At 44.2% G+C, this 13,941-nt stretch overlaps 1 protein-coding gene across 2 annotated transcripts in view; it reads right to left on the bottom strand.

Annotated features, from left to right (window-relative positions):
* The window catches only part of pank4 (pantothenate kinase 4 (inactive)), a 54,457-nt gene that overhangs the window by 17,115 nt on the left and 23,401 nt on the right, over positions 1–13,941 (bottom strand). For both annotated transcript variants that reach the window (XM_078557942.1, XM_078557943.1), the window contains 4 exons: positions 12,555–12,736; positions 12,266–12,347; positions 11,339–11,439; positions 3,394–3,549 (listed from right to left, as the gene is read on the bottom strand). In XM_078557942.1, the coding sequence (XP_078414068.1) occupies positions 3,394–3,549; positions 11,339–11,439; positions 12,266–12,347; positions 12,555–12,736 (521 nt within the window). The remainder of the gene's footprint in view (positions 1–3,393; positions 3,550–11,338; positions 11,440–12,265; positions 12,348–12,554; positions 12,737–13,941) is intronic.

Consider the following 13,941-nt stretch of genomic DNA (forward strand, 5'->3'; position numbering starts at 1 on the left):
GCAACACGGTAGCTAACTGAAACAGAGCAGTTGACATAAATGAGCAAGTAATTTCATTTTGAGGAGTGTTGGTTGAGGAAGAACATTTCTTTCGCCGTTCTATACGGCCTAGGATTTTACTTCTAGTCTTTGGAGTTAGTTGACAGCCGAACCCTCAGGTGCTAAGTTCTGGAATTCCATCTCTAAACATGTCCGCCTCTCTCCACCTTTAAGACACCACCTCCGGAGGTTCCTAGCATCACAGGTGCCAGTCTTCAGCCAATTCGATTCACTCCACGTGATATCAAGAAATGGCTGAAGGCACTGGATACTGCAAAGGCGATGAGCCCTGACAATATTCCAGCAATAGCACTGAAGGCTTGTGCTCCAGAATTTGACATGCCTATCCAAGTGCAACACTGGCATCTACCCAGCAATGTGGAAAATTGCCCTGGTATGTCCTGTGCACAGAAAGCTGGACAAATCCAACCCAGCCAATTACTGCCCCATCAGTCTACTCTCCATTATCAGTAAAGTGATAGAAGGGGTCATCAACAGTGCTATCAAGCAGCACTTGCTTAGCAATAACCTGCTCACTGGCGTTCAGCTTGGGTTCCGCCAGAGTCACTCAGCTCCTGGTCTCATTACAGCCTTGGTTCAAACATGGACGAAAGAGCTGGACTCCAGAGGTGAGGTGAGTGTGACTGCCCTTAACATCAAGGCAGCATTTGACCGACTGTGGCACCAAGAAACCTTAGCAAAACTGGAGTCATTGGGAATCAGGAGGAAAACTCTCTGCTGGTTGTAATCATACCTAGCACAAAGAAAGATGGTTGTTGCAGGTAAATCATCTCAATTCCAGGACATCACTGCAGGAATTCCTCAGGGTAGTGTCCTAGGCCCAACCATCTTCAGCTGCTTCATCAATGACCTTCCCGCCATCATAAGGTCAGAAGGGGGGATGTTCGCTGATGATTACACAATGTTCAGCACCATTCGCAACTCCTCAGATACTGAAGCAGTCCATGTCCAAATGCAGCAAGACCTGGATGATATCCAGGCTTGAACATACAAGTGGCAGGTAACATTCGCGCCACACAAGTGCCAGACAATGAGCATCTCCAACAAGAGAGAAACTAATCATCAGTCCTTGACATTCAATGGCAGTACCATCGCAGAATTCCCCACTATCAATATCCTGGGGGTTACCAGTGACCTGAAACTGAACTGGGCTAGCCATATAAATACTGTGGCTACAAGAGCAGGTCAGATGATAGGAATCTTGCGGTGAGCAACTCACTTCCTGGCTCCCCAAAGGCTGGTCCGCTATCTACAAGGCACAAGTCAGGAGCGTAGTGGAATACTCTCTGCTTGCCTGGATGAGTGCAGCTCCAACAATGCTCAAGAAGCCTGACACCATCCAGAACAAAGCAGCCAGCTTGATTGTCACTGCATCCACAAACATTCACTCCCTCCATCACTGACACACAGAGCAGCAGTTTGTACCATATACAAGGTGCACTTCAGGAACTCACCAAGGCTCCTTAGGCAGCACCTTCCAAACCCACCACTGCTATCATCTAAAAGGACAGAGAAGCAGACCCATAGGAACACCACCACCTGGATGTTCCCCTCCAAGCCACTCACCATCCTGACTTGGAAATATATGGCTGTTCCTTCAGTGTCGCCTGGTCAAAATCCTGGAAATCCCTCCCTAACAGCACTGTGGGTGTACTTATACCACATGGGCTGTAGCAGTTCAAGAAGGCAGCTTGCCACCACCTCCTCAAGGGCAATTAGAGTTGGGCAATAAATGCTGGCCTAGCCAGCGATGTCCACATCCCATGAATGAATAAAAAAAACTTCTTAAACATACCATTTTGACAAAATGTTTAGTAACCCAGCGTAATATCTCCTTCTTTAGCTTGGCCTCAATTTTTGTCATCATTACGCTCTTGTGTGAGGCACCTTGGTACATTTTATTACATTAAAAATGTTTTGTCAACCTAAGTTGATATTAGGCAAGACAAGTGCGTTCATGTTTGTACATCTGGAAAACCTTCCTAATTTATCACTTTCATAAAAGTTTAGTGGCTTACTCAGCAATAATGTATCTTAAAAATCAGGTAACAAAAAGTACAAAAAAGTCAACAATTGCACTGTTTATGCCATGAATCTGGTACACTTTCACTTCTCAAATCTGGAATGTTTGGGACCAAGGCATTTCTGGATTTCAGAATTTTCTGGGTTTCAGAATAATGTCAGAGTGCCTAATCACAAGAGTGAGAACTGGATATAAATATGCACCCAAGACATAAAACAGTGACAAAGCATTAGGAAGCAGTAATAAAAAGTGCTTTATTTATCCAAAAAGGTAATGAAAAATTATAAAGCAATAATGTTATAAAGCAGCTGATGGAGTGAGTGGGAGGGCTGATGGAGCGGGTGAGGAGGCAGTGACAGCAGTGCGGGGAAACACAGGAAACAAAATTAGCAGTAGGCCTCATTAGCTTCTGTCATCCTCTTATCTCATCCAGCTTGCATCCAGAATGCCCTTACACCGCATCTCTGACAGCGTATCGCATCCTCTACGGCACTGAATCGTCAACCTGGATTTTGTGCTCAAGTTGCTGGAGTGGGACTTAAACCCACAGTTTACTGACTCAGATGAAAGTCCTACCCACCAAGGTGACTAACAACAGAACAGTAACAATATCCCAATTCACTGGTTATTGGCTTTAAAAAGTGCAAATTTTATTTGTGGCTCAGTGGGCACATGGATCACAAGATGTGATACCAACCTACACAGCCATTATTGGGTTCAATTCCTAATATAACTAATCTCAGCTGGTGCAGCGACTGAAGACCAACACCTTTCGCTTTTTTGAGCTGAGGAGGGAAAAAAAGAGTCAGGATTTCTGTCTCTGAACATTACCCAGCAAATCTTCCTGGAAGTATAGTACGTGGATCTCAAGAGAGTTAAGGATCAAACTTCACGGTGATGCCCAATGTGACAGAGCAGCCGGACATTCATTTTCCAGGCTTACACATGCCGAGTGCTTGCTTAGACAAGGCATTGGGCAGCTGCCAGTATCTGCGGAACTGAACCCTGGCAGCAGGGAACATCCTAAGCAAAAGAGGGAAGAAGGGTAAAAAAATGAGACGGGGGAGAATTGTGAAAACAAAACCTGGAAAGCAATATTTCCTGATTGTACCTAAAGAGATCAAGTAGCAGTCACTCCTGAAAGTTGAGACAAGTAGAATAGATGCATTTAAAGGGAAGTGCATGAGGGAGAAAGAAATAGAAGATTATTTTGATAGGGTGAGATGAAGATGAGTGTCAAGGGGCTCATGTAGAGAATAAACATCAGTATAGACCAGTTGGATCAAATAGTTTGTCTCATTTCTACTTACACCATCTAAAGCATCCTCGAAGCAGCTCAGCCAATACTCCCTTGCCATGGCATCTTCGGTGAGGTCAACTGTATCTGGGACGTATGATGATGCATCGAGGAGGAGAGGAAGGTTCACCAGTTGCCGTTCCAGTCGGTCCATCTCCAGCATGTCAAACTACCAATGAATCAAACCTTCAGTTTACTGCATGAAGCAACGCTTTCTTTTAATTTCTCATTAGGGATCTTTTGTAGCATCTCAAAATTGCGGAAGTATTAGTGGGGCAGGCAGAAGTTGACAAGAATTTTTTTAAAAGTCAATACACGCAAGCACACACATGGGCGCACAGTTCCAAACTGTCAAACACTGGAAGCCTCGTTGGCTTTTGGTGTTTATCCTGTCAAAAATCAAAGTTTCTTTATTTTCTGCTCATGCTACTGTATTATACTAGAATATGGCTTTAGAAGCATCGCAGCCACAAAAAGCTGGACGTCAGAATTCATTTACATCTCCCTTTATTGATTAAAGAGGATGCTGACAATTTTGCAATAGATGAGGAGGTAGTAGAGAAATTGGATCGGATAAAATAAAGAATAAAAAGGTTGAACACACTGCAAGCAGAAAAAGTCATCCAACCGGATGGGATGCATCCTTGATTGCTGTGCAATGGTGGAAATTGTAGAGGTTCTGATCACAATGCTCCAATCATCCTTGGATATTGGGTGGTGCCAAAGGATTGAAAATGATACACACTGTTCAAAAAAAGGGGAAAGGGATAAACCTGGCAAATGCAGGCCAGTTAGCCGAACATTGGTAGTGGGAAATCGTTTAGAGTCATTAATCCAAGACAAAATTAATAGACACTGGGAAAAATAGGTGTTAATAAATGAAAGCCAGCACAGATTTAAAGGAAAATGTTTGATTAACTTGATCAAATTATTTGATAAAATAACAAAGAGTAGATCATGGTGGCATGGCTGATGTTGTTCATATGGACTTTCAAAAGGTGTTTCATAATGTACCACATAATAGACTTGCTAGCGAAATTAATGCCCATGTCACTAAAGGAACAGAGGCTGTGTGAATACAAAATTGGCCAAAGGACAGGATGCAGAGAGCAGTGATGAATGATCATTTTACAGGATGGTGGGAAGTGTGCAGTGGTGGCCCACCAGGGATTGGTATTATGACCACTGCTCTTTCTGATATATATTAGTGACCTGGACTTGGGTACATAGGGCATAATTTCAAAGTTTGCAGATAATGCAAAATTCAGACATGAGGATAGTAAACAGGCTTCAGAAGGTCATGGCTGACTGGTAAAATGACAGGCACATGGCAGGTCAAATTTAACAGAGAAAAATGTGACATGATTAATTTTGATAGGAAAAAGAAGCAGCAATATGAACTAAATGGTACAAATTAGATGGGGTGGACAGTGACCTGGGGGTGTTTGGAGCTGGCAGGACAAGTTCAGAAGATTGTTAAAAAGGATCCTTGGCTTTTTAAATAGAGGCATAGAGTACTAAAGTGAAGGAGTTATGTTAAACCTTTATAAAACACTGGTTAGGCCTCAACCAGACTATTGTGGCCAATTCTGAGCACCACGCTTTAGGAAGGATGTCAAGGCTTTAGAAAGGGTACAGAAGAGACTTACTGGCATGGCATCAGGATGAAAGCCTTCAGCTACATAGACAAGCAAGAGAAACCAAGTTTGTTCTCCTTAGAGGTGTGAAGGTTACAGGGAGATCTGATAGAGGTATCCAAAATTTGAAAGGGTGCTGATGGAGGAAGTCAGAGAAACTGTTTCCAGTGATAGAAGGGTTGGCAGAGGGGACAGATATAAGGTAAACTGATAGATGAACCAGGGGCAAAATGAGGGGGAAAAAAAATTACACAGCAAGTTATGATCTGGAATGTACTTTCTGAAAGCCGATGAAAGCAGATTCAATAATAAATTTCAAAAGGGAATTGGATAAATACTTAAAATGGACAATGAGGAAAGAACAAGGGGGCAGAACTAATTGGATATTCTTTCAAAGAGTAACCACAGACACGATAGGCTAAATGGGTCCTTCTGTGCTGTTTCAGTCTTTGATTCTATGATTTGATCATGAGATTAAAGCTTTAAACATGGGCCAGCATGGGTGGCCCCATCATTCACCCACTTAAAATCAATTTTTTAAAGCACATACTGTAAAAATGACACCTTGTACATTGAACAATGTGCTTTTGGGGACATTTTAAATGTAACAGCACTGTGTAAGGATCACAAGTCCTTCTATTCCTTTTTCCTTACCACCAAGACACCCAAAATAGTGCATTTAATCTTACTATTTGTTTACAGGTGGTATCAGTACACTTACAACTGGCACTTTTGGGAAAACTGGAAGACATTGAAGGGGGGAAAAGCCAGCCTGTCTGTTACAGCCATCAAACTGTAGTATAGACACATCATTCCAAGCACAGGCAGGCCAAAAAGGGTTTATACCCTCCAGTGATTATCCCACCCCAACCCATCCCCAGAATATGCAAACAGTAGGGGCAACAGCAATCAAACGGATTCCTATCTATACGGCAATGGGGAATAAAGGACAGCAATTGAAGGGCATGGCTATTCAACCTGCTCATCCTCAATGCCATCTATTCAGGGCAACTGCCAATTATTACTGTCTGTTCTTTCTTTCAACAGGGTGAAAATTACACTGGAGAGTTAATGCGACAAAGCAAAGGGGATAAAAATTGAACAAGAACACTTACTGAAAACTGTGGAAGGATTAACAGAACGTGGAGGAAACCAGGAAAGGAATGAAAGATACAGGTTAGAAGTTAAAAGTGAAAAATTTACAAAAGAAGAAAATAAATGAGTTACCCTGCAAACAAAATCTCACCAGTTGAAGAGGGGAAATGCTTGCAGTATTCTTCCTTCTCTACCCATCATCTAAATCCTTCCCGGAATTCTGGTATCTCAAATCATACGCTCAAGACTTGTAGAATCAATTTCAGGGAAGGGAATGGATAATGTTCTGCTTTTTAAAAATTACTTCAAGGCTTAAACAGCTTTCTTAGCACCCTAAATTCAACTCCCCAGTTCTGATGAAGAAAGCTTGCCACTTTAACTGAACAGCTGACATTCTACTGAAATGTAGGTAGCAATGATGGAACAAAATTTATACCTGGACAAGTCCCTCTTACTAACATCTGGGGGCTTGTGCCAAAATTGGGAGAGCTGTCTCACAAGACTAGTCAAGCAACAACTTGACACAGTCATCCTCATACTTTACAGATCATGTCCCAGACACCACCATCACCATCCCTATCCCTGCGTATGTCCCGTACCACTGGCAGGACAGATCCAGCAGAGGTGGCGGCACAGTGATATACAGTCGGGAGGGAGTTGCCCTGAGAGTCCTCAACATCGACTCTGGATCCCATGAAGTTTCATGACATCAGGTCAAACATGGGCAAGGAAAACTCCTGCTGATAACCACGTACCATGAACACCACACACCCCACCAACCCCCCACCCTCCTTCAGCTGATGAATCATTTGGAGGAAGCACTGTGGGTGTCAAGGGCGCAGAATTTACTCTGGATGGGGGACTTCAATGACCATCACCAAGAGTGGCTCGGTAGCACCATCACAGACCAAGTTGGCTGAGTGCTAAAGGACATAGCTGCTAAACTGGGTCTGCGGCAGGTGGTGAGGGAACCAAGAGGGGAAAAACGTACTTGACCTCATCCTCATGAACCTGTCTGCTGCAGATGCATCTGTCCATGACAGCAGCGGTGGGAGTGATCACCGCACAATTCTTGTGGAGACGAAGTCCTGCCTTTTTTAAAAAATTTGTGGGAATGTGGGCGGCGCTGGCTAGACCAGCATTTATTGCCCATCCTTAATTGCCCTTGTTCAGAGGGCATTTTTATGAACCAACTACATTGCTGCGGGTCTGGAGTCACATGTAGGCCAGACCAGGTAAGGATGAAAGATTTTCTTCCCTAAAGAACATTAGTGAACCAGGTGGGTTTTTAATGACAATTGACAATGTCTTCATGGTCATCATTAGACTTTTAATTCCAGGTATTTACTGAATTCAAATTCCACCATCTGCTGTGGTGGGATTCGAACCTGGGTCCCCAGCGCATTACCCTGGGTCTCTGGATTACCAGTCAAGTGACAATGCCACTGCCTCCCCAGGATACCCTCCATCATGTTGCGTGGCACTACCACCATGCGAAATGGGATAGATTTTGAGCAACAGCTCAAGGCTGGGCAACCATGAGGCGCTGTGGGCCAATAGCAGTAGTGTACTCGACCACAATCTGTAACCTCATGGCCCGGCATATCCCCCACTCTAGGATCACCACCAAGCCAGGGGATCAACCTTGGTTCAACGAAGAGTACAGAAGGGCAGGCCAGGAGCAGCATCATGCATACCTAAAAATGAGGTATCAACCTGGTGAAGCTACAATGCAGGACTACTTGCGTGCCAAGTGCATAAGCAGGAAGTGATAAGACAAGAGCTAAGCGATTCCATAACCAACGGATCAGATCTAAGCTCTGTAGTCCTGCCACATCCAGTGGTGAATGATGGTGCACACTGGAGGAGGAGGCTCCACAAATATCGCCATCCTCAATGTTGGAGGAGTCCAGCACATCAGTGTAAAAGATAAGGCTGAAACATTCGCAACAATCTTCAGTCAGAAGTGCCGAGTGAATGGCCCATCTCAGCCTCCTCCAGAGGTCCCCAGCATCACAGGTGCCAGTCTTCAGCCAATTCGATTCACTCCACATGATATCAAGAGACAGCTGAAGGCACTGGGTGCTGCAAAGGCTATGGGTCCTGACAATATTCCAGCAATAGTACTGAAGGCTTGTGCTCCAGAATTTGCTGCACCCCTAGCCAAGCTGTTCCAGTAAGGCTACAACACAGGCATTTATCTGGCAATGTGGAAAATTGCTCAGGTATGTCCTGTACACAAAAAGCAGGATAAATCCAACCTGGCCAATTACCGCCCCATCAGTCTACTCTCTATCATCAGTGCAGTGATGAAAGGGGTCTCCAACAGTGCTGTCAAGCGGCACTTGCTTAGCAATAATCTGTTCACTGACGCTCAGTTTGAGTTCCGCCAAGGCCACTCCGCTTCTGACTTCATTACAGCCTTGGTAAATACATGAACAAAAGAGCTGAACTCCAGAGGTGAGGCGAGAGTGACTGCCCTTTACATCAAGACAGCATTTGGCCGAATGTGGCATCATGGAGCCCTAGCAAAACTGGAGTCAATGGGAATCACGGGGAAAACTCTCCACTGGTTGGAGTCATACCAACACAAAGGAAGAAGGTTATGGTTGTTGGAGGTCAATCATCTCAGTTCCAGAGCAATACTGTAGGAGTTCCTCAGGGTAATGTCCTAGGTCCAACCATCTTCAGCTGCTTCATTAATGACCTTTCTTCCATCATAAGGTTCGCTGAAGGTTGAACAATGTGCAGCATCATTCGTGACTCCTCATAACTGATGCAGTCCATGTCCAAATGCAGCAAGTGCTGGAAAATATCCAGGTTTGGGCTGACAAGTGGCAAGGAACATTCGCGCCACACAAGTAGCAGGCAATGCACACCTCCAACAAAAAAGATTCTAACTGTCACTCTTTGAAATTTAATGGCATTACCATCACTGAAACCCCCACTGTCAAGATCCTGGAGGTTAGCATTGACCAGACGCTGAACTGGACAAGCCATTTAAATACTGTAGCTACAAGTGCAGGCCAGAGCCTAGGAATCCTTTAGCGAGTAACTCACTTCCTGACTCCCCAAAGCCTATCCACCAACTACAAGGCACAAGCCAGGAGTGTGATGGAATACTCTCCGCTTGCTTTGACGAATGCAGCTCCAATAACACTCAAGAAGCCCGACATCATCTAGGACAAAGCAGCTGCTTGATTGGTACCCCATCCACAAACATTCACCCCCTCCACCGCTAACAAACAGTGGCAGCAGTGTGTACCACCTACAAGGCGCAATGCAGAAACTCACCAAGGGTCCTTCGACAGCACCTTTCAAACCCATGATGCTACCATCTAAAATGACAAGGCAGCAGATACATGGGAACACCTCCATCTGTAAGTTCCCCTCCAAGCCACTCATCATCCTGACTTGGAAATATATCGCCGTTCCTTCACTGTTACTGGGTCAAAATCCTACAACTCCCTCCCTAACAGTACTGTAGGTGTGCCTTCATCACATGGACTGCAGCAGTTCAAGAAGGCATCTCACCACCACCTTCTCAAGGGCAAGTAGGGATAGGCAATAAATGCTGGCCTAGCCAGTGACATCTCCATCTCGTAATAGAATAAAAAGAATATACAGTCAGGAAATAAATAACCTCACATCTAGGACATGTGACTTGATGCCACATCTTGTGATATATAGTAGCTACCTGTAACACGATTTGAGGCAAAAGTACCACAGTTTCACACAAGATGTGCATGAAGTGGCGAGAACGCCTGTGTCTATGCATGCATCAGCGACAACTAGTGACCTGAATTACTCATATTATTTCAGAGATAAAAGAAAGGTACTGAAAACAGCCTTTGTACAGAGTAATGTCCAAGTCTCGAATGCTCTGTACACATTTACATTGAAGCAAGAATTAACATGTAATTTCAAAAACCATTATAAACAAGGGCAGATGGTGGTGTAGTGGTAATGTCGCTGGACTAGTAATCCAGAGGCCCAGGCTAATGCTCTGGGAACATGGGGCAGAATTTTACGACAGCGGGATTTTACGTTCTCGCTGTCGTCAATGGGATTTATAACGGCCCATGGACCTCATTTAACAGCCCCGTCCCCGCCAAAACGGGGCCGTAAAATTCTGCCCACGGTTTCAAATCCCCCATGGCAGTTAGTGGAAGTTCAATTCAATTAATAAAATCTGGAAATGAAAGCTAGTTTCAGTCATGGTAACCATGAAACTATCATTGATTGTCGTAAAAACTCATCTGGTTCACTAACATCCTTTAGGGAAGGAAATCTGCCATCCTTACCCAGTCTGGCCTACGTGCGACTCCAGACCCACAGCAACGTGGTTGGCCCCTAACTGCCCTCGGCAATGGCATACCGAGCCACTCAGTTCAAGGGCAATTAGGGATGGGCAACAAAAGCTGGCCTTGCCAGCAATGCCCACATCTCATGAAAGAATAAAGGAAAAAAATAACATTTTTGAAATCTTCTGGAATAAATAATTAATGTGCAAAACATGACACAATAACTGGGTAGACTGAAGGGGGATCTGCTGATTTGAGGCAAGGGTTTTTTTTCCCTTTCCCTTCATGGCATGAAATGATAAAAAATATGCTTCCTTGGGAAATAAAGGTTCACTTCAGAATAAACCAAACTGCTATAACAGCCTTCACGTGAACGAATTTGCACTCATGTCAAATTTATGATGGCTCCAAGGTGTATTTATACTGCAAATGTAGTCCCTCCTACTGTGGTATAAAAGTAGCCAGAATCGGGAGTTATGGCCCAATGTGATACCAACCAGAGCTAAGTGGAGCGGGGCCCCCTGAAGGAAGAAGCCTCTTACATCTCTCCAGTGTCAGGTTGCGCCTCCACGCTGTATTTAAATTATACTCACGTTGAATTTATATGCCTGAAGTGCTCATCATATTAATCTGCTACATCAGAAAGCATAATAAATGAAGACTTTCTGCAAATCATTTGAAACAAATTACGCAAATTTTGAAACAACATAGATACATTTTTGTTTGTCTTGCTGTAGGAGAATGTTAAATGTCACTTTAACTCCCTGCTTCCGAGGCAACTGCTCTTTATTTAAATAGCAACTACTTAAAGAGAACGACAATCTGGTGAATGCCCATTCCATAGACTAGTCTTTTGAAGGTACCAGGTTTTATATAACTCACGTGGTTCATAAAATACATGATTCTCATGACAGATGCATACCGTTCCACTTCGTGCTCGCTGCATTGGATGTATATCAGGGGAACTGTTCATTAAGCCTGAACTGCCAGCATAGTTCTCTCCCCAGCTATACTGATTAGGATCTGAAAAATAAAAAACGATAGAGTAGAAAGTGCGCAACTTAGCAGCAGGAAGTCTGTTTTTCTGGGAACAAAGAAAAATTTGGAGAAACTACACTGAACTGAAATAGATTTTCTATAACTAATAAACACTCTAGGAATCCCTCTCAGTGCTGCCTTGGAGTATCAGCCCCAATTACATGTTCAAGGTCCTGGTGTGTGGCTTGAATCAACGAACTTCTGCCTCAGGAAGCAAGGATGGCACCAGCTATGCCAAGACAACCGGTGGCACTGAGTGTTTAACTGAAGCTAAATTATGAGGACAGTTTGTATCGACTAGGTTTGTATTCCCCTGAACATTGAAGCACAAGGGATGATGTAAATGAGGTGCTTATGATAAACAAAGTTGAGAGGGCAAATAGAGAGAAACAATATCCTCTGGTGGGAAGAGTCTAGAACAAGGTGACATAGCCTTAAAATTAGAGCTAGGCTGCTCAGGTTTGATGCCAGGTAACATTTCTACACAAAGGGTAATGGAAAGTTGTATCCCCCCCCCACCCCCCCGTCCCCCCTCTCCCGAAACAGACTGTTGAGGCTGGGGATCAACTGCAAGTTTCAAAACTGAAATTGATCAATTTTTGTCCGGCTATGGTATTAAGAGTTACAGAACCAAGGTGGGTGCATGGAGTTAAAATGCAGATCAGCTATGATCTAATTGGATGGCAGAACAGGCCTAAATGACTGAATGATCTATTGCTGTTCTTATGACCCAACCACAACGCAGGAGTGAGAACAACATGCCAGATTTTACCACAACTGAAAGGGTAATGTACTGAAAAGAGATACTTACTGTCCTCTTCTGCTCCCTTTAGAAAAGCCCCAATGGCACCAAGGTATCCTTCATGTCTCAAAAACAATGCCTGAACTTCACCCTAACAACCAAGTGAGACAAAACCATTAATAAACCAGTCGATGACAAATTTGCTGTTACACAGTAACTTCATGTAAATAGATTCATTGTAAAGAGGTCAGGATAGCTGGATTCATGGTAAGAGTTAATGTTAAACAATTTAGGTACTTTCATCAAAGACTTCAATGAAATAAGTACCCGCGCCCACGCCTCCACCCACAATCTTTACCTTTGTGAAGTAGTTGATACTATAGGTAATGGTATGCATGGTAACTGGGTGGCCTCGGATAAAGAAACCACCAAAGTAGACTCTGCTGAGGTTGTGAAGCTTGGCATACAGGCAGGCCAGCTGTCCAATGTCATTGCTGATCATATGGAGTAAACTCTTTGCCATGTCCTCTTTGGTGAACTCTAAACACAAATAAAAAAGACATTTAATGATCTATACGGTTGGGTGGAAAGGCGAACAGCAGAGAGGTAAGAGTGTGGTTCACATTTATAAACATTACTAACTTCTTGCAAAGTTCCAGAATTTCAACCAACGTCTTACGAAACAGCCACCATAAAGCAAAGGTGTTCAGGCCTTTACTTGAATTCCCACATAGGGAGCTACTAATTGCAGTCATATCACTACAGGTCTAGCTGTCCTCAATTCTACACCAAATTAGTGATTTGACTGAGGGGTGTCACAGGAGAATTGACAATGGAGAATGGGACACTGGTGTAAAAGTAGTACACCCTTCTTAGCTTGGGCCTTAAACATTGTTCGGTGAAAGAGTGAAGAAGCTTAACTCTGCATGAAACCAGGCTACGCCACATATAGAAGGCAATAACAAGGATTCTATACGCCTAAAGTAGGGGCAGAATTTTTCTGTCGGCGAGCTGAGGGCGGGGCCCGCTCGCCGACACGGGGTGATGTCGGGCGGAACCCCCGACATCATCCCGCCCCATTTAAATATTCAGGAAGGCGGGCGGACAACGCGATCAGCTGTCCATCCACTGGCCTGTCAATACCTAATTGAAGCCATTGGCAGGGTAGTTAAACCAATTAAAGGCCCTGCCCGTCCAACCTTAAGGCTGGCGGGCAGGCCAGGAGCCCCGGCGGGCTTCTGAAAAAACATGAAACCTCATCCACCGGCGGGATGAGGTTTTATGTCAGTTTTAAAAAACTTTAATAAAGTTTTTGTGATATTTATTAACATGTCCCATCTTGTGTGACATTGTCACATGAGGGGGACATGTTAATGATTTTTTTATTGTTCTATTTTTAAAGTTTCAAAAACTTTCAGCGATCTCCCTGAGGCAGCACTTAGTCTCAGGGAGTTGTGCACTCTTTAGTGCGCATGCGCGAAAGAGCGCACTCTCGCATTTGGGGAATCCCCCCCACCCGCACAGGGAGCGCATAGTGCTTCCCGTCGGGCGTCACGCTGGGCGGGCCTTAATTGGCCCACCCACTTAGAATGGCGGTGGGGCCCGTTTCGGCGGCGGGGATTGGATGCCCGCCCACCCATCAAGGGCAAAATTCTGCCCTAGGAGCTATTCCATTCTCAGCACCAACATTTCCCACCTTAATGAGCTTAAAACTTAAAAGTAAAGGTAAAGGTAATAGGTCAAGT

This window comes from Cetorhinus maximus, chromosome 15 (assembly GCF_964194155.1).
Source record: "Cetorhinus maximus chromosome 15, sCetMax3.hap1.1, whole genome shotgun sequence".
Classification (NCBI taxonomy): domain Eukaryota; kingdom Metazoa; phylum Chordata; class Chondrichthyes; order Lamniformes; family Cetorhinidae; genus Cetorhinus; species Cetorhinus maximus.